Source organism: Camarhynchus parvulus, chromosome 2 (genome assembly GCF_901933205.1).
Source record: "Camarhynchus parvulus chromosome 2, STF_HiC, whole genome shotgun sequence".
NCBI classification, from domain to species: Eukaryota; Metazoa; Chordata; class Aves; order Passeriformes; family Thraupidae; genus Camarhynchus; species Camarhynchus parvulus.
Genome location: NC_044572.1, coordinates 105624120 through 105645658, shown reverse-complemented (window position 1 = coordinate 105645658; position 21539 = coordinate 105624120). Strand labels below are relative to the sequence as shown.

The 21539-nt window shown below is 40.2% G+C and overlaps 1 protein-coding gene across 14 annotated transcripts in view; it reads left to right on the top strand.

The window, feature by feature from the left end:
• Positions 1-16991, top strand: part of ZNF521 (zinc finger protein 521) — a 230586-nt gene extending 213595 nt beyond the window's left edge. For all 14 annotated transcript variants that reach the window (XM_030943682.1, XM_030943694.1, XM_030943693.1 and 11 more), the window contains one exon: positions 16163-16991. In XM_030943682.1, coding sequence (XP_030799542.1) covers positions 16163-16192 — 30 coding nt within the window. In that variant the 3' untranslated portion in view covers positions 16193-16991. The remainder of the gene's footprint in view (positions 1-16162) is intronic.
• Positions 16992-21539: the final 4548 nt, after the last annotated feature.

The following is a 21539-nucleotide window of genomic DNA, read 5'->3' as shown; positions in this document are numbered from 1 at the left end:
TCACGGATCATGGGTGTGTAAGTTTGCTCAGGGATACGCTGTGTCAGTGAATACTCTGCCTCCCCCCTCACTTCCTGTGTGTAGATGTGTGCTGTGTAAGATAAAGAACCTGTGATATTGTTAAATATTAGTGCTGCATTTTGCTTGGCTTCGCATTTGTAAAGGTGAAAGGTGATTGTGCAGGAAAATGGAACAGTATATTTGCTGTGAGACAGGCACTAAGAACTCACTCCCATGCTCAGTTATAATTCATGACTGTACTGGTGGGAAGCCCTTATCCCTCTGTGGAGTTAATGCATCTCTACTGTAACCTGCTGAGAGCACCCTGTGTCCCCTCCCACCATCTGTGCATTCACTGGCGTGCTTTCTCTCTCCCCCTTTACTGTGAGATCTCTTGGTGTTAAAACTGTCACACTGCTAGTGCCTGGTAAAGGTGGCTTTATGGTGTGTATTAATGCTGAATTGTCATTTAAGGGTGAGGAGGCAGGTAAAGGATATGTTACCATTTGTTTTAAGCTCTTGTTAGAAAATGCTGGGGAGCAAATAGACAGAAAGGTAGATTTTTCACTTCAAACAACAAACAGCTTTGAACAGTACAGAGAAATTGTCACAGCTCAGGGTAAGAGCTGTTGATGGCAAATGTGTATTTCTTCCCAATCTAAGCATATTTAACTGTTTCTTGGTACAGTGGATCTCTGTCTCTCCATGTCAAGATCTAAACCAACCACATCGTAAATTGAATAATATGTTATTTACCCATCAGCTGAATTCTATTTTCTCGAAATTGATCTACTCTTTTAGCTGAAAAGCCCTCTTGCAGGCTGCCAGTTGCTTCTTTGCTACCTAAGACTTGAAATTCATGTGACCAAGTGCTGTAAGCTAGTATAGTCTTAACTAAACAGGTAGTGTATGAAGATTTTTTATTATTATTATTGCTGTAAGGCACTGTCAGAAGACTGGTGAGGCTGTCTAGCTTTGAAAGAATTGCACTCAGCTCACAGAGATTTAGATGATGCTTTATCAACCTGGCACTTTACCACAACATTAAACTCAGTATATGGTTAAAAGACCATGTACTTGACTGTCATGGCAATATTAATTTGCAGTGTTTCACTGGATGTAATCTCATGTAGTCTGTTGTTTGTATTCCTTTAAAACTTATAAATCAAATCCAGACCTGGAATACCAGTGTATGAACTTAACAGATGTGCTGCCATAAGGGACCTGCTAGGTTATAAACTGCAGAAATGATCTTTTTCTATTTCAGATTTCTGGCTTATTCCAGGGAGATTTAGTAACCACAGAGGTAAGGTGGAAGGTCACACACTAGGACAGTAGCACCCACCCAGTGCTTGACGTTGGGTGTAATTGTCAGGAAATCCACCTCTAATCATTTTATTATTCAGTTGTAGCATCCAGCAAAGCTCCTGAGCAAAAGTAGGGCAAGAATGACTTCAGTAGCTCTGTGTCCAGGTTTTCTTAGGTGAAAGATCACTTTGAGATGACACAGCTGAGTAGTCAGGCTGAAATCCTAGTTGGTATTTTATTAATTTTGCACCAAGATAAATCTTGAAATTCTGACAAACTCCATGACAGGTGAAATTCCTTCTTGCAGAATCTGCTCAGCAAGAGGCTGCTCATTTCGTTCTGTTCAGAGGCAGGCAACAGGAGGGCAGCTTTATAATCAGCCCTCAAAGGAGCCCTGGCCGCCCCAGAGCCTTGGACTGATTGAATAACTCCTGGGCCTCTTCCCCTAGGCCTCCATCAGCAGGGGTCCTGTGGAAAGCAATCTCCCGCAGACTGGCACTGAAGTGAGCTTTAAACTACTATTTTCTGCTCTCCAGAGGAGCCTGGAGTACTAAAAGATAGATGGACTGCAGATATTTTATGAGAAACTGTCAGAAGAAGAGCAGAGTAAATGTTTTTTTCCCTCCTTCGAGTCACACGCTGCATCACTGTAGAATTTTTCCCAGAATCTTTTACACTGAAAGTTTGAAATTAATTGGTCGCTAACCTTAATTTCCCCCCTCCCTCTTATTTTTCTTTTTTTTCCCTTCCCTCTTTTTCGTCTTCTCTTTTTTTTTCCCCCTTAAATATTCACTCGGAGGCCCTTTGCTTAACCACAGTTGCAGAAAATCAGTACCATTTGCACTGAAATATTTATAATGACAGAATGAAAAATTGGATTCATTTTCTGGCCTGTAGCCGAACAGTCTGCAACTTTGCACAGCATTGTTTAGCATCTCTCATTCCTTCCTTTCATTGGGGTCCTTTTCAGACACACACACACACACACACACACACACACACACACACACACACACACACACGCGCGCGCGTGCTGCCCATGCTTCAAAAGATTGTTTAGCAAAACACAGAGCCATTTTTAATCTCAGCCTTGAGAAAACAACTTGTCTCTAACCTTGCCACCATCTGGGGTGGAGGGGCGGGAAGCAAAGGGGGAGGTCCCCAGGAAGCGCGTAGAATTCCTCTTACAGGAGAGGTTATGGAGAGTGACATGCAGTAATCTGTCCTCTACATTGAAGCAGTGTATGGCTAGCATTCTGCAACCTGATTTGGTGCGTTGCTGGTGAGGCAGGGTGGACTCAGTACCAGGCTGGATAGCAGGATCTTTCCAGAAAACCCTGTTCTGCCACCAATTCCCTCCATGGCCTTGAGAAACTCGTTTGCCCACAAAGGAAGAGGTTGTCAAAAGCTCCCTTTTGTGCCTGAGCAGAGACTGTAAAAATGCCCTGTGCTTCTTTGCACCTCCAGAAAACAGAAGATGCTGGAACTGTACATATTTACTTCCCTTGAAGCAATGGTGTGAAGGTGAAGTGGTTGATGTTTGCAAAGAGCTTTGAAAATGAAAGTGCAGATCCTCAGGCTCCAATTTGCATCCCCTGCCAGTATAAAAGGTACCTTAGTCAGACAGCCAAGGATTCCCTCAGTACACAGCAAATCCTGTTTATTTTGCGAGCTGGTTCTGTATCACTCCCTTTTGGTCCTCACAGGCATGTCTCAGACTCCAATGAATTCCAGGGATTTTTAATTGGTATAACAATCCCATGGGGCTATTATGAGCTGGCATAAGTTTGGGCAGTGTTAGGAATGCTTTAACATGCACTGAGGACTATGGTAGCCCATGATTTAAATGGTTAGGCCGCATAGATTTACAATAACATAAAGTGAACATGTAGGAATTAATCTGAAAATGCACACAATTTAGCAGAGAATTGTAAGTCTCTACAGGTGTCAGAGTCTTGTGCAGAACTTAATAGGGAAATATATCTGTGAAAAGAGGTATTTCAAAAACCCTTAGAAATTACTCTCCGGTGAGTTTGTAGATTGCCTTGACAATGCAGTTGTTTCTGGAAAAACAAGGCCTATGGCCAAAATCTTAATTTCTAATGCCTAAAAAGAGGCTTCTTGAGACAACGCTGGATTCCCCAAGGAAGTGGGTTGGATGCAGGGGTGGATTCTGCAAGGTGCTGAGAATCTCCTGAAAATGCAGGTGACAGAAGTTGCCTGTCAAGGTCCAAAAATGTCACCTTGCTAACTTCACCCATATCAAATTTATGACATAGCTGTATTGCTGACAGCAGGTGTCTGTGTATACTACTAAATTCTGATCTTTCAGTCCTACATCACTCATCTAGGCACAAACTTTTTATTTCTTTGCTTTCTTCTGTAAAAGCTTCTTGATGCTGGCTCCCCCTCGAAGCTCTCAGGAGCAGAGGCTGAGCAGGTGTGGCTAGAAGCAGGAGGAAGGGGTCGACATCTGCTGCAGGCACCAGTACGGCTCAGCTGAGGCGGCACAGCATTCCATGGTTTGTGGGCAACACACAGTTCCTATCATTCAAAGTTTCTTAGGAACTTGCAGATTTGTCTTTTTTACCATGTTTCCCAAGATACTTTGACAGGTCAGCCTGAAGTGATGAGCGTTCTGACACAAGCTGCGTCGTGGCTTAGAAATTTTGCCTGCAGTTGTTTTACTTTAGTATCGCTTTGATTTGAAAAGGAACTTTGTACAAAGTGATGTGGTTTTAGGATATAACAAAAAAAAAATCCAATATGCATATATTACGGGCATTTCTGTAATTTCTTGTTTAGCCCTTATTATTGCTTTATGATTTTCTTTTTTCTTCATGTATATAAATGAAGAACAGTATAATTTTTGTAAATCTTATCAGTTACTGAGAATCAAAACTAATAGAGATGAGAAAGAATCTGAGCTTTAAATGCAAATATAAAATATGTTTTTAAACTGCTACTTTGAAAGCAGATTGCCCTGACTATTTAATCACAGTTTAAGGAGGTCACAGACCCAGAGTAGGCTCTTTCAAGTCCAGAAGTATTTCTCTGTTTGAGCTGACCAGGACACAAATATACAGGTGTGTAATATTCCTTAGAATGCTAAAAAGATTTGTGGGGACAATAGACTACAGACCACAGTGAAATGGCAGTACAGATGGAATGGTGCAGAATTGTTACTGAACAATAGGGACTGTAAGAGTAGCCAACAAACAAATGTTATATCTCACTGTTGAAGGGAATACCTTTCTAAGAAAGCTGTTTTCTCTGCGGGCCTGAACTGCTGTGTGGGTTTTTGTTTGGAGTGCCAGTCTGTTTACAAAAGTTATTAGTTTATAAATTTTGCCATGGTAAAGTAACTGTGAGAGCTTTAAATTAGAATAAGTGCCACTTCTGTGTGGCAGGTTCCTTTGAGGGCTTATTAGAAAGCAGGCCTCCTGTTGCCTGCCCCTTTATGCATGGCACTATTGCTGTGGGTACTTGTTTATAGCTAACTTTTGAATTTATATAAGTGTACACTGTGGTATGATAAATTGCCCTCTAATTGAAAAGATTTTGCTTTTTTATTTTTTTCTGGGTTCAAGCTAATACTTTAAAGGGTTATTTTTTTTAGGTGGGTTTTATTTTGATGAATTAAAATTAACTTGGAGTAGGAAATTACATAAGATTGTGAGGGTTATTGATTTGTCTCACCATAGCTACAGCACATCTTTTTGTGAAGGAATTAAAGTTCTCTGTTTCCGATACCTTGGCACTAAATGTCGACAGCAAATGAGTGTTGTCTCCAATTATTTTCTTCATAAATGTGATTCTTTTCACTCAATCCAAAGATTGCCACACTAAAACCAGTCCTAATGGGCAATGAGGGGTGAAAGCAGCAGCTGCAGGAGGCTGGATCCCCTAGCAGGAGATAGCAAGGAGACAGGAGAACCCAGCACCACAAGCCAAAGCCAGAGGTGAGGGGTGGGGGCATTTCTTCAACTGTCAGTACCGGGTCAAGGCAGGACCTAATGACATGTCTGACTTGCAACGTGTCACTGGCCAGCTGTCTGACAGGAAACAGAATGACCAACCTCAGAGAATGACATTTGCTAGGAGGATACGTCATCTCTCACAGGGAGGAAGGAAAAAGGCATGAAAGAAAGGATGCTTCTTTGTGTGGTACTTCTTATTTGGGGGAGGAGTATTAAATTGTAGGAATTGGACTTCACGGCCTTCCCCATTTTTTAATGTTCTGTAAACTGTAGAAAGTGAGAGTAAAATTCCTCCCATTTAGCTGTGGTCACATTTCATACTTCTTTTAGACAAATGCAGTTGAAATAAACCAAACGAGAAAACAGAAGACAATAGAGAATCCAAACTGCATTTTACAACCAACAACCACAATGACAAACAAGAAATTTTCTTGTCCTGGTACCACATGTTAGTAAATGCTCCAGATTTATTGATTTACAGTGTGTGTCCTCACAAAATTTAGAGAATGACTTTGTTACAAAGGGCAAAATAGCATTCTGGTCTCTCTAAAAGTCACCTTTAAAACATGGAGTTTCTTAGACTTAAAAGGGGGAAACAGATGAGGTTGCTCTAAGAACAAAACGTTTCAACATAGGGTTCTTAACTGTCTAACTAATCACCAGCTATGAAGGGATAAAAACTGTCCTTAGTTTCCTTTCCAAGCAGTAGATTTGTAATTCACATACAGACCAAGTCTGCCACATAAGCACTGTCCCAGCTCCTGCTATTCCTGGTTTGAAGAGCTGTAGGGATAAGGACTGTAAGATGTCCAAGATGGGCTGGCACAGTAACCGGTTGTGAAGGAAGTCAGAGCGCAAAATCCATGGGGGCCTCTGCTTATCAGCTCAGAAATCCTTGGCTGTTACCATCAAATCTGCTCAATCTGGCTTGCCTTGCAAACTGTCTTGAAGGAAAAAGATGCACCAATGTGCAACAGAGTTTGGAGCTTTTAGAACAGGAGGAGAGCTAGTAGAGCACTATAGCTTTTCCTTTTCTATCCTACACAGTCTAAAATTGGCATACCATACACAAGGGGACAAATTCCCATTTGCATTCCTGATTTCAGGATCCAACATACGCTCCCATCCACTTCTGCATTATCTTATGGATAATGGATGGATGGATGGATAACTTCCAAATATGATTTCCACATGTGAAAGGAAAGTTTGCTGATTTTAAAAGTGTGCTTGTTCAGGGTTTGCTTTCACCTAAGCGAAAATATTGGCCACTGTGAGTTAATCTTGGGCTGATCCACAACTTCCAGTGTGCCAAGTGGTGTTGTACAAGGCCCCACGCACCAGCTGGCAATGTGTGGAGAATCCAGATTCCAGGCTGTCCCCATGTCACCTGGTAAGCACAATGCCCAGTGTTATGTCAGGGAGGTAGGGAGGTGAACTCGGTGATCGATACAAGTGTGGGATGTGTCTGTCTGTATAACAGGAGTGCAGACAAGTTACAGCACTTTTCTTTCAGGCTGTATCAAGAAACTTGTAATTTCACTTGTAATTTTGTTCAAAGAGATTCTTGTACATGCACCTGTGGAAAACTGGAAAGTGTCATTGTTTTAAAGGTTGCCCTTTGCATATAAATCACAGCTCTGTGTGCTTCCCCATTTTAATTGGGTGACCTTTTGAATCCTATGGACAGGAGCTTGAATTCTGGACTTGCAGGTTGGTTGGAGATTTGAAATCAATTCATGTTTTAGCAATTACTCTGCTTAAAAGCACAGAACCCAAAATGGAAATTTGAGAAGAAAAATTCCCCTTGGAAAGTTCCTTCTCACAGGTCAAAGAAAACTTCATTGCAGACCAAACAGATATGCGTAAAATCCAGATTCATTTGTCAGTTTAATCCTTGAAAAGGATCAGGGTTCATTGAATAGGAGAGAAAGAGGAGGAGTAAGGAAAGTGTAATGTTTCCAACAGGACATTTTTGTGCAATTATCAGTTTAAGCTTCCATTATTTGTCACTAATTACTGCACTGAGCTGTTAAATATTTAGTAGTAGTTTGTTTAATTGGGTTTGACCTATAAAGGAATCTGTGCATAGCACAGCTCCAGTTCCAGGAGCCAGTTCCTCACTCACAGCTAGGCAAATTTGTATTCACATAAGATGATCACATATTCTCAGACAAAGGGGTTTGTTTTTGTTGTGCAGGTTTATTACCTCTCTCTCCCCCACAGATTTATTTGTCTTTAAGGTATCTGAAATCAGAGTACAAAGTAGAAATGCTGTCTGTGGATGTAAAAGGGGAAGTCAGTCAAACTTAAACTTGTTTACAGATGTTGTAGTTTAGAAAGCACCAGCATGATAAATTAAACATAAGAAAAGAATTAAAGCAGAGTAACAACTAGCCCATGAACACGTGTCTTGGCAAAACACTAACTTAATCCCTGAATATCTTATTAGGCAGTATTGCCTATCAAGGCTTGGTGTCCCCTGTTACTCTGTTGTACAATAGCTGCAGACAAATCTGTATTTGTTCAACGTTGGGTTTGGTTGCTGAGTCTGACAGGGTGAAGAGGCTTCTGGCTGTGGCCTCTGCAGAGGGTGTGCAAGAATCAATCAGTATACAAGCAATACTCACTTTGTTTTAGCCTGTCTGTATTCTTATTTGTTCCTGTCTTGAAACTCCCTTGATTTCAGCAGAGCTTTTCTTAATTTATACCAGGGTAACCATAACCATATTCTAAAGTAATAAGAATTTTGATATATTTCTCAGAAGTGCCTCCTTCTGCCTTTTTTGTTTCAGCTTTTATTCCCACTTAATGAACAATTTTCTTATTGGAGAAGAATGCTTGTGTATTAATTTCAAACATTTACAGTATCACAAAGGCCTTGTTTTCCTACAGACAAGACTTAGACCTGGATCCTGATTATCAGGACAGCCCCTTTGCCATATAAAATAAGAGGTTTACCAGTTTTGAAGAATTGTTGTGAACATGCCCTGACTATTGCCCCCTCTCCCCATCTCTTTCTCTTTTATGGGGTAATGCACACACCTTTCCCGTGCAGCCAGGCACACCTTGCCTGAAATGGAAGACATTGTTGCAAGTTTCACTGCATTTCAATGAGCACAGACAGGTGAGGCAGGCTTATGGGAGGCGACTGCCTGGCACCATAGGTTAAAACAGCCTTCGAGCCACTCTGATTTATGTCAGAGGCTTAGCTGGGAGCCCCCTGCCAACGCTCATAATGAGGAAGGTGCAAGGATGGTGAGCAGGCATTGGTGTTTGTGTCTGTTCTCTTCTAGTGACAATGATGAAAGTCTTATTTGCTGTTCCCAGGAATATATGTCATTCTTTTCCATACAACAAATCTGTGATATATGTTCTCGCATATAGTAATGAATCCAAAAGGAATCATTGACATTTTACTAGTGACTTACTGGAAGTCTCTGAAGAAAAATAGGTATCAGGGGCTTTAGTTTGGTTTGGGTTTGGTTTTAATTTTAAGTTTGCATCCCTGAGAACCTGCTCTTCAATTTGAGATTTTTTTGCAGGTAGTTTTTCTCTGGCCCAGCTGGAAATGCTGAGTGGAAAAAACAGAACACTGAGAGTTTTACATAAATATGCTAAAGAACGAAATCTGATTAGCAGTCATGCTATTTCAGAAACATTAACGTAATATCAAATCACATAGCTTAGGTGAATTAATTTATATGAATGACTGCAATTCAGTGTAGACTTTCCGAAATTATCATTGTCAGCAGCGGTCAGTCATGTCCTAAGATGACCACTTAATTGGCAAACATGTCTGAGAACAGACCTGATTCTCAAAGGCTGGTAAACATCAACTCACCACATATAAATGGTATTTATGGGAACACAGATTCTCTTGGGATTTGGCCCCTTGCTTGTTGTGGAAATAGCTCTGGTTTAGTTCAGATCAATTTTCTTGGGAATCTGAAGTTTCAGAGACTGTATTTTGTTAGGTCTGTGCTGGTGAGCAAACTTGGCCTGGATGAAACTCCTTGCCTACTTTAGTGTATTTATAAATTCATTGTTAGTCCTCCTGCTCTGCCAGCTGCACTAAGTACTGGAGATGCTGGTGGCAGGGACACATTGCCTGGACTTTTTCTGTTCTCTCCAGAACCTCCAAGTCTCCATTCAGTCTCCTACTTTTCACCTATGAAAAACTATTAGACATCATCTCTTTTCTGTCTCCCTCATTCACTCAGCAGATGTGACCACTGACATATGAATATATATTAGTGTCAGAAGCATTGTAATTCGTGGGGTGAAACACATCAGGAACATTTGTTAGTTCTGACATTTCAGATACAGTAATTCAAGTTAATTTCTTGTAGTTAGTGCTTTATAAAAGGAAGGGTGGGGTCTGAGAGGGGAAATAATCGCTCATTTGTTAATGAGCTTCAACTGAAACTGCTCTTTTTGTATTTCACATATGTGAAAAAGACAAAAATGTTTACAATCTGAATGTCCATAAATGCTCTGTCAGTACAATCAAGGATTATAGAATCATAGAATGAGCCTGGATATGACCCTAACCTTCAATTAATTCATTTGGTGGAGTGCACTATAGAAGTCTTTACCCTTAGTACAAAAACCCCAAATCCCACCTATACTGTTGTTTGGGTTTTTTTTTACCTATAGAGCAACTGAGCCTTAGAAACCAACATAACAATATTCTTAATTGTTTGCAGCAGCAGTGGAGCTAGTGCCATAATTTGTTGAGGCATTGAAAGTAAGTTTACTGCTTTCAGATGGTTCAAAATGGCCCAGATATTCTACTGAAACCAGCTCCTAACTATGCAGATTTGGTTTCATGTCTGATTTGGGGTTGGCTGAGCCTCTTCCTCTCCTGGGATGAACATCAGGAAAAAAATACTAACCCCGAGGTCTGTGAAACTGTGAAATAGTCTCCCAGGAGGAGCATTGGAAGCTCTAATTAAAATTGGACTGGGCAAAACACTTGAAATTACACTATAGGCAATAATCCAACACTGGCAAGATGGGTGGAGAAAACGCCCTAATGGGTCTTTTCTGTCTTTAAATTGTATGAATTCTTATTCTTCTCTTTTATTATGCTATTTCACCTTTTTGTTTAATAGTGACATAGTGTCATCTAGAAGATATTATAAGACACTATTGTGAGCTGGTTGAGGTGATGTTAAATGTCAAAAGAAAATGCAACAGTTTTTTCGCAGGTTCACAGTGATTATATGGAGATAGGAAAAGAGAAACTGTCTGTAAACGAGGGACACGAATACAGTGGTTTTATCTGTAAGACAGTGGCAAATTCACTGCATGCCTGCAATATGCATGTTTATCATTTTGACCTTTTTTTTCATACTCTCTTCTTATGAAGAACAACCACATTCCACCAAATCTAACACAGGTGTGGGAAAGTCATTTATTCTAACTGTGTAGATCGCTCAGATTGCTGGAGACATCTTCTATCCCAGTGTTTCACATATCCCCAAAGACCTGGACTAAATAATATATTTTTACATCTTAATTTATAGTTTGTATTTAAGCTTAGTACTGTACAAATCTGAGTAAGTCATCGATTCAGTCCTTGAGTATAATCATATTACAGTTTACCAGGAAAGAATCCTTCAGCAATATAATGGGGCCTTGACAGGAAACTTTGTGCTGCAATATTGAAACAGCACAAAACTGAAGAAACATTATGAAAAATTACCTTTTTTATAGTTTAGTCTGAATAAGTTTCATTTATTTGGCTTTGGTGTTACCACTTACAGTACTCCTCTTCCCTCTTCCTTCGCCTTTCCACACGGTATAATATTCCAACAGTGTCCAATACAGACCTTTCTGCATAAGAGGTCATGGCAACCAGGATAAGTAATAGAGCATTGGACCAAAGTTCTGGAAATAGTGTTGATCCTGTGCTAGGTTTTGCTAGGCTTACCTTTCCACGGGCCTTTCTTTCTTTCTTCCCCTTTGGTTCTGGAAAATCCAACATCCTCTTCTTAGCTGCAGACAGTTTGAAAAGTGTGGTACAGGGTAAGAAGTTGGAATAAAAAAAGAAGGGAAGAGAAGCAGAAAATCTTGATTAGAAAGTATAATTTAATAGAACGTGTATTGAACAAAATGTATTGATTAATGTAGTAGATATAGTACTTATATTGATTCAAACTAGAGATTTAGTACTAAAAGCTGTAAGCCAAAAAGCTGTTGCAGATTGCTACAAAAGTCAGTTTAATGCTGTCCTTGAGAATGCCTTCACAAAGAAATTCTTCTAATGTTTGAGGAGTAGGTAGAATGCGGTATATGTCAGTTTGATCCCGGAGGGTTTTATTTTGTACTCTAATAGCTGTTACGAGCCTACATTATATCCAAGGAGTAATTTTCCTTAGGGGTGCCCAGCTCGCTTTGTGTCAATATTCTAGCATTTTAAGTCACGTACAGTATATGCTTCTGGGAACAGTGCAGGAGCCAGCCAGACTCATAATGGTCTGCATTCATTAATAAAGGCAGAAGCTTCTGTCCCTCCATTGCCCACTACAGGGATGCCTCCCTGGTCTTCGGGGACCCGTACAGACACATTTAAAGAAAGCTTTATTTTGAGTGGGCAGGAGATGAAATGCAGGACTTGCAGGCATTTCCTAAGTCAGCTATATGCCCGAGCGCAGGGGTGACCTTAATGGGTCAAAGAAGAATGCAGGTCAAAAGACTTATTATCCAGACTGTTGGAAACCAATTGCTTTTGTTAAAAAAAGAGTAAATTGTGGCGCTTAAAGGTTGATAGTAATGTAGGGTTCTGTTTTACAACCTGGAGCTGGATTGCAGTGCAGTGGGGTGGATTTTTATTTTTTTGAATGCAAAAAAATACAAGATGGTCTGTAATGTACACAGATAAAGGATTCCAGATAAGTGATAACATGTAGGGTACCATAATTACTTAATCAGTGATGATTGATTACTCATGTTTGTGTTCTTGAACTAAGGAAAAAATAACATGCTGCTGTGGTACTGTTACCATCTGTTGAAATAATGCACCTACATTTCATCTTTATGCCTCTTCATGTGTACCCTGTTTGCGCTGTTTGTCAGGTACAGCCATGTCTTGGTTCATCTGCTCATAAAATAGAGAAGTCCCATTTAAATTGCATGAAACCACAGTTCACATTAGGGATTCTAATGTGCCACTGAGTCTGTGGGTATCTGTGGGTATTTTTTTCTTCGTTAATTTTGATGCTGTGGGCGGGAACGTTTTGCTAGCTGTTACTTCTCATGCTCCCTCCGAAACACAAAGGCATGCCCCAAACAACAGGTATTATTACCTCTTTTGTCTCCAGCCTTTCTGCAAAGAAACCTTTTTGAATTTGTTTGCCAAGGAGATTCTTCCACACAGCATTATCCTGAAATTATTTGCATGTTTTCAAGTCCTTAACACTAGCAACAGGGATATCTCAAAGCATTTTCATCCAGAAAAGTGGTAGCATGTAATTCTATAGTAGGTCACATAACAGTTGGGATTCTGGATTCAGCTATCAAAAATAATTATTTCTAGGAATAGGGCAAATGCACTTAAAGAGTTTCTTTTGCTTGTGAAAAATACTGAATTCAGATTTTTCCAGCTAACACTGAGACATAGAAATTGGGGATGTAGGAGTTTTCCTGGTTTGTGTCTACATGATAACAAATGCAGTGACACACACACACCCGTCCTGCTTCCCCGTTCCTCCATTTTGTGCATGCAAAGCTTGAATTTGTATTTGCAAACTAGTGTCTCCTCATGAGATCCCAGCTCTTGGAAATTGGAACACAGCTGTTGCTGAAGTCCAGGAAAGATTATATTGAGAAAAAATATTTTCCCCTTTCCATGGCTAAGCAGGAAATTGACATTTTTGCTTTGTAGGGAGACTACCACATAATTAAACAGATGTGCTAATGCACAATCAGATTTGGGGGAGGCAAAGGAGGGGAGCATATGATACCTCTTGTGCTTCACTTCTTTTTGGCAAGTGGAGGTACTAACTGCTCCAAACTCAGGCAAGCTAGTTGAAGTTTCTGAAGGAGGCGTGTTTCAGGCGTGTCTAGTGTGTCTTTAGTGAAGGGCAGCATGCTCTCCAAGGCACTCAGGGAATCTCAAGTGTAATATTGTACTCTCCCTGGGTGTGCCACACTCCCATGGCCCTGCCACGTCCCTGCTGGCAGGAGCTCCAAATTCCGCTTTCCCCGCGTGCCTGATCTCCCACTGCCAGGGAGGCAGGAGCTCGCTGCACACCACGAGGCAAAGAGACTAGCAGAGTCGAGATGTGCTGGGTGGATAATAGAGGAGAAATTTTGCCCTAAATTTTTAAACACAGCACCCCTCATAAAAACAACAACGGTTCATAACTGGGATTAATGTTTGCAATTTTCAGTCACTTAGACATGGGGTGTCCAATAGATGGCTTTTGGTAGAGTGGAATATGGCTCTCTGTAGGATTACAGAATTTTCCTCCTTTTCTTATCTCTCCCCTCCCATTCCTTGCCTGCTTGTCTTGTCAATGTTATGTTCCTGAAGCACTTCCGCTTTGTAATTTTTTGCAACTTAGCCAAATAGGTATTCCTCCCTAGTCCCTAACGTTTGAGGAGCCTTAATTACTGTGGAAACTGTGTTTTGTTTTGACTGTTTGCAAGGCATATTGTTGCCTTTTTAAGGCCTAAACCGTTCAAAGCATTTCCTCATGTTCCTATCCTTCCCTGTCTCATTCTTCTCTGCAGCGCTTGTTTGGTTTTTTCCTATTATTTCTTCATTATCTCCAGAGAATCTCATTTTGCACCAGGGCACAGGAGTCAGGGACACTGAGAGCTGAGGCGAGTCAGTCCTTATCCTGTGTTTTATTTTGTCTCCTTCATATTTGGGCATTTTTATTTTTCAATCAAAAATGTCATTGCAGCCAGAGTTACAGCTGCAATTTTAAAACACCTTTTGACTGCTTCATATGCAACTGTTCATCCAGCTTCATACTGATTATGCATTTTTCACTTAGTGAAAAGAAATAAAAAATGGGCATGACTGACGTGCTTACTCTCAGTAGACTAGAAACAAAAGACCCCCCCCAAATATCTGTCTGCAATGTAACAATTGGTATATTACTTCACCTGCTCAGAAGCAGAGAAGAAAATCAGAATTCAGGCTGCCACCCCATATTTAACTTGTCCTGTTGTTTCTAGGTACTGCAGGGTCTCCAATAAGCCTGTGGTGTTATGCTGTAAGTGCTGCAATAAATGGACACAACAGGATGACAAAAGGACTGACTGTCAGGCTTAACTCTTAATTTCCTTGCTTTTGTGCTTTAAAGACAGAGCCCATTACCTGTGACCAGCCAGCATTTTTGGCTGCATCTATTGTTAGTGCTTTACAGCATTTTGAAATGATTTTATGGGAAGGATGAGGAATTAGATGAAATCAAGTGGTGGAGCGTATTTTTTTAACACTCTTTGGCCTTGGACAGTCTGGAATTCCTGCCATCAGCATTAAATCATTTTGCATTCACATCTGGAAATTGCATCTTTGAGTGTCACTGGGTCATTTTCCTTTAATCTTGAGAATGGCACTACATTAAAAATTCCTCAGTCTTACTGTAAGATCCTTTCCTTGCCAAATGTCCCATGAACTATTATTTGTGTGCGTGCATGGTTTAGGGAAGAGGGAGTGTGGATGGGAGAGAGGATTTTTAGGCTGGTCTACAGTCACGCTGTATTTCACATTCGTTTCACCGAGGCTGTTTTCATGTGCCCTTTCATGGGTGGCTCTGGAGGGTATGGTTCAGTAGATGTTCACTTTGTTGTAAATGATGACTGTCTTGTGGGAACAGGTTCATCCTAGAGTGCGTTAGCCCAAAGAGGTTTAAAGACAGATTAACTTAATAAAGTAGAGTGAAGGGTCTGGATGTGCTGGGAGCAAATCATGGGATGTGACACCCCTGCCCTCTGGGTCACTGGCCCAAATCTGGCCCCGATTACTAAGGGGAAAATTCATCACTAATCAGTGGCTGCCCTGTTGTCCAAGAAGTAGCATCTACAGACATTTTCTAGTTATCTGTGGATCCAGTGTACACTGTAGAAAACTTAAGATGTATTGGATTGGTCCCTTGCTCTTAGGTCAATGCTTGTGAAGGATGTGAGCCAGTACAGGCAGCACAATAGCATCTTTCTTAAAGTGGTCAATTTGGCTTGAGGGGTGAGGAGGAAAGAGGGTGAAACTGGTGTTTGCTGCTTGATTTAGTGATTACTTGTACAGGAAAGGAGAATTTAGGACTCCAAAGTCCATGGTGTGTTACTGCACATAAGGCACTGTGTTCACCCGAAGAAAAATACCTGTGGGTTTTGGTGGGCAAAGGGCAGGCTGTGCCAGCCCCTCCTGTTTTCTCATCAGTTTCTGAGCTCTCTAGCAGAGGTTCTCTTAACATGTGGGGGAAATAGGTTTTACTGCAGGAGTGCAATTGAAGCAGTGCCACAGTGTAGGAAGCACAGGCCAGTTAGCATAAGACTTATGGCAAATGCACTTCTCATTTTTGCAATGCATAAACCATGAGCCATGTGTAAGCAGACACCAGGATCACTGACCTGGTCTGCAATTTCACTGGGGCAGGTCAGCCCACACCCTGTCTGCAGAGACTGTGTTGCCCTTCTTGTGGCACATGTAAAGGATACTGGTGTGAAACAGCTGGGGAGGGCTCCTCTCTTCCATAGTTATGCTGTTTCTGGCTAGTTTAAACAAGGAGGGGTCAAGAATATTCTCTTTATCCAACCCATCATTTTACAAGACATGTTGGGAAAATTGTTTTTGCATCCTTCTTTCACACAGAAATGCCTGTCCTGTGACTAAGTTGTTTCTTTTGTTTTCATTGCAGAATCATACGATGACCCAGCACAGCAGTTAGTGCAAGGCCCGTCTCTTCCAGAGAATTCTTTGTGGCACAAAAAGGGAACACATTTTACTCTTTGCACGAAACTTTCATTGTTAATGTATATTATTCAGAATCATTGTATTGTACCATAAAACTTGTATTATCGGAACTGTTGGATGTTCATGTGTTTGAACTTTTGAGCACCGGATAGACTTCCTGTATATAAAGTGTTGCACATGTATTATGTTGTCTGATACTAAAATGGTCTTATAAAGACAAGTGGACTTGGGCCCTATTCAGGAAAGATACAAATAATAATAATACTGTGTGAGGAGAAAAAAATAGCTTAAGAAAAAATGTCATTTTCAAGGAGGAGGGAGAAAGTAATAGCTATGTTCCATTGCAGCTCTGTTTGGCCTCCCTTTCGTTTAAACTTCAGTCCAGAAATCTCTCTTTTGGTATACAAACGGATGAATCTAAGACTATTTTTTATTGCTGAAGATTCTTGCAAAAAATATGAAGAGACTCTTTCTCACAGAGCAGGAACCCACAGTTGAATAAGGCCCGTATATATATTTGTAAGCCTTGCGATATGACAGATAGCATTACCATATATGCAATAGTTGTTATGTAGTTTGTCAAAGAATTTTTTTTCCTGGATACCATTTGAAGCTTTGAGTGTTCAAGACTTTCCTTAATGATTTCACATGGCCAAATTCTTGAATCAGTTGAACTAACCTGTATGTTACTGTTATTAATGTTTACTCTGCGGTCTGAACCTGGAGATTACTGGAATTGTTTTCCAAAAGGAAATAAATTCAGTTTACCATTATGTGTGAGTGTGCTTTGTGTCTTGTCTTTTTCCTCAGAAAGTAGCATTATTATTTCTGCTGTTATATTACCTAAAGAACCGCCAAGATCTGGAATCTCATTTAATCAGGATCTGTACACTGCTCAGTAAAACAGGTTGTTTTTCTCAAAGGTAGTTGTTGAAATAAATGTAATTGTAGAAACAAATCTGCTGGCCCACTGAAAAGCAATGTGTACTTGAGAGTGATATTCACTGTTTTCTGGGTTTATTTGTTTCTTTTATTTGTCTGTCTCAGCAATTTCATACTTACACACTTGACACATTGGTGGCCAGAGGAGTCACCACGCATCTTCCATGTTTAATTATTGGTAAATTTAAATGAAATATCACCTGGTGAGCTGGGTCTGGTGCTGATGAGAGGGAGCCACTACAGCTCTGGCCAGCAGTGCTATTAAGTTGACATCCCTGACCCTCTGCTCTGGCATGGGTAGCAGAATTGGAGGTGGTGCTTGCTGCAGGGTGATGCTCTCTGGCACCATGCCCCGGGGGGAGCTCTCACAACACCTCACACCTTTGCTCAGGTCTGACTTGGCTCCTGACTGCAGCTTCAAGGAGAAGACAAAAGGGGATAAAAACTCTCCTTGTCTACACCACTGTCCCCCCTACTCCAGCTCACCTACAGAAGAGGCCAAAAAAACATTGTCCTGCTATTCTAGTATCTCATCCTATTGCTGGAATTCTAGTTTCATCCCATGAAAACCAGCACTGCTGAAATACTGCCTTTAAATAGCCACACATCACAACAAGTCCAAATGTCTAGAACTGCTCACCTAGTGCTGTCAGGGTAGATATAAAGTGTGATTTCCAGTTTGCTGAGTGTAACAATTTGACTCCTTACAGATGGAGGACAGAGAGAAAAGAAGTAAAATCAGAAAGTGTCTGGCTACCAGATATTCCTAGAAAAAAGTGTCATATTTAGCACTCCAGCTTTGAAAATATTGTGCAGATTTTGCTAAATACAAGAAAGAAATTCCCAGGTTTTGTATGAATATCTCATTTGTGCTGACAAAAGGATAAATGCAGGCATGAATACATAAGGCTTGTAAAATGCTAGTTCTATTTATAAGTCAGAAACTGTTCCCATTCTTATTCTCATTAATATATTACTCATCTCAGCCAAATTGAATGTGATGATATGTTCTTTATTTTTGACAGATACCTTAAAGGATATAAGGCATTTCAGCCTTCATGTGTGAAAGTGTGACATATTGGTTAAGACTGAAAATAACATGTTTGTAGTAGAGTTCAAGTATATAAGAAATATTACACCCTACTGTTTTTGTAAATGCCAGAGTGCCACTGAGTTGAGACAGATGGTAGCAAGGAAAGATGCAATCTTATAATCAAAGCTAAAATATGTCAAAAATATGTTAGCAAGCAAAACATAGTCTATTACTAGCGTCTCATGTCATGACAGCTTGCAAAACATGCAAAGATGTTGAATTTCTAGATACGTAAATAAAGGAACAGTAAACACAGCAACAGCAAATGGGATGAAGACTTCATGCATCCATTGTCCCTTGAGGCCAGCTCAGGGGAATAGAGGGGTCTTGTGGCCACGGGCAGCCCCAGGTGGCTTCTGAGAGCTGGCTGCTGGTATCAAGTGATGGAATCCTCTTACCTTTTCTAAAGTAACAGGTTTCTCAGTGATACCTAAATAGCTGTTTAAATAGATTATGGAAGACATCCGAACTTCCCAATGAGAGCTGAGTATCGCTTGGGGAGTTACCACAGCATTTAGAAAAATCAACAGGAGAGGCAGATCATCTTGCCTGTTGGAAGAAGAGACAGGCACTCTGTGTGCATGTGTGCATTTCAGCTGTGGAGTGCCCTTCTCTGCCCTGGGTTAGCAAAAGCTAAGAGAAGCCCCTCCTCATGCCCTTAGCCCAGTGTAAAAGGATAAATCTGTTCAAGAGTTGTGTGGATAGACTGATGGACAAGGTATCCTTTTACCTCTGAGACAGGCTATATTCCCAGGATTTCAAGTGGACATGAGTTTTGCTCTAAGTAATTGTTTAATAAAGCAATTAGTCCTTCTGTTTGTTTGCCAGAGTTATGTTTAGGAAATGTCACAAACCTAAAGCAGATATAAATAGAGAATTTATACTGCACAAGTGAAGTGACCTACCCAGACAATATCTGAGCACTGAATTTATGAGGAAAGGCACTGATCCCTTATCTGAACAAAAGATAGTCCAGGAATAAGCATATATTAGGCCTTTATGACATTCAGCTACCCAAACCCAGAATTTCTACTGTCATACATGTGTTCGTAGCCAGTTGCCTGTAAGTTAGACTTTCCAATCCATTTTTGGTGGTTCAGTCCACATGGAGGTTGTCAGAATTTCTTTGATTCAACTCCAAGCCCAGTGCTCTCACTACTTTTCCTGATTTATAAGTCGCTTTGCAAACTCCATGAAAAATGTTTCAAAACCTCTGTTTAGGACACATTAATAGTTATCCTTTCCTTCTTAAGAGCAGGGGGAAAGCTGAAGTTCTTTCCCTGTCTCAGTGACTGCACTTTATTAGTAATTCTGGCATGACCACTCACTTTGTTTCATTACCACTGTCCTCAACAACAGAAAAAGGCAGACGTCCCTTTCTTACCAACATATGGCATTTTCTATTTATAACAAGATTAACAATTCATTCACACCTTGATTGAATCCCAGTTTATTGAGATGTCACAACAGATTCTCACAGCCTGCAAAGGGAAAGACTTACAAATGTTAATATTGTGACAACCAGGACACATAAAAGTAAATGAGTTATAATTGGTGACAATTAAAAATAGCTCAGTGTGAAAACAGAATACTGTGCTGCTGTAGCAGCCCTGTCTAGGATGAGGCAATGTGAAGGACTCCATAGGATAAGACTGTCCATGAATTTAGAAATGTTACCTTGATTCCTGCTTAATGTGTTCAGTCATACAGTGGTGCTCAATTAATGCTCACACGCCCTTTACATCTTAGTGGGCAGTGTGCCATTCTCTTTAAAGTATTTGCTTCACTGCTCTACAGCAGCAGAAAAATAAACAAGTTTAGGCCTATTCTACCAATTCTATTTAATACATTCACTTTCCCTCCCTATGTCACTTCCCTTATTGGTATGCAGAAGATTTGTTTAATTATTATTGTTGTTGTTGCTGTTGTTATTAGTCGTAGTGAGCTGTGCATGCTACAGCAATGGAGTCCCCCAGGAGCTGGACAGTCCCCGGCCACCAACCCTGGTCTGCTGATCTTCTTCTGTGTGTGGCACACAAAAGCCTGACAAGGTCTCACTCATGTTTCAAGGCTCGTTCTCTTTTCAGAGCTATTTGTTATTGTCTACACCATCACAAGTTTAAAAAAGGAAAGTTAATTAAATATGGAACAAGACTGAGCAACATCTTTTAAACCATCATGTCATTAGAATTGGATCCCTCTGAGAGCTGCTTAAAAGGGTTTTGAGAACAATGACTGTTCAACCAGATATTTATGGGCATAGTTATGTAAACACACTCTTTATTGTCTATGTATATTTAATATAATTATCAGTTTTGTACTTGGACTCTCAGGAGACCCAACAAATCACAGTGTTGCTTTGAAAATGTCAGCAGAAAAGACAATTATGTTGCGAGCAAATATTCATAAATTATATTAAAATGTCCTGTGAAAATGTACCCTGTGTTGCAGAACTGCTTTTGCACTAGCAGAATCATCACTGCCTTTCTCTGATTTAAACTCTTCTTGCCAGTAGCAAAGAAGTTGCTTGAAAAGAAGCCTTTAACACTATGGAGGCTTCTGTCTCTGACTATGTAACAGTGTAAATCATAGACAAATTCACAGGGCTTATTCATTTTGTTAGTAATATGCTGTGATAGTTTTAGAGATTTCTAAATAAGGTTTCTTGAAATCGTAGGTAAAAACTGTTTGCACAAGAGTGCCTAGGTCACTTACTTTTACTTCTCTTGTGAGGTTATTCCTGACAACTTGCCATGTTTTGCTCATTATGTATTAGGAAAAAAAAAAAGAGTGGAGAACTGGGACAGTGTTCAGTAAATTAAATGTGCCACACATGCTAAACCAATACGTGTGCTGGAGTTTGATAAACACCTAGTAAGTGCCTGCAAATCATCTCTACTGCAAGATATACTATCAGCATATCAACATCTTAATTAGCAGCTAATGACATTTGAATGGGAAGGTTAACATTAAGCACACAAATGCAGTTTAGTAAAGGGTAAAATGGAATACATTGAGATATTTCATTGCCTATTTATTTTCAAGTATAAAACAGATGACTTTTGTAGTAAGCAATCATCTATGTGAGTAATATCCTAATCCTTAGACATGTTTTGGAATAAAAACTCCTAGAGTAAAATGTCTTTTCTGGTTCGTCCAGTCCATGTGTAGGAGAAAGAGATGACAGAATTCCATTTTTCTGCAGGAAAAGGTATTTCCTCTGTGCCATTATTTTTTTTATGAGCACGTAACTAAATTTTAAGGAGGATCAAGATGGTTTTCAGGC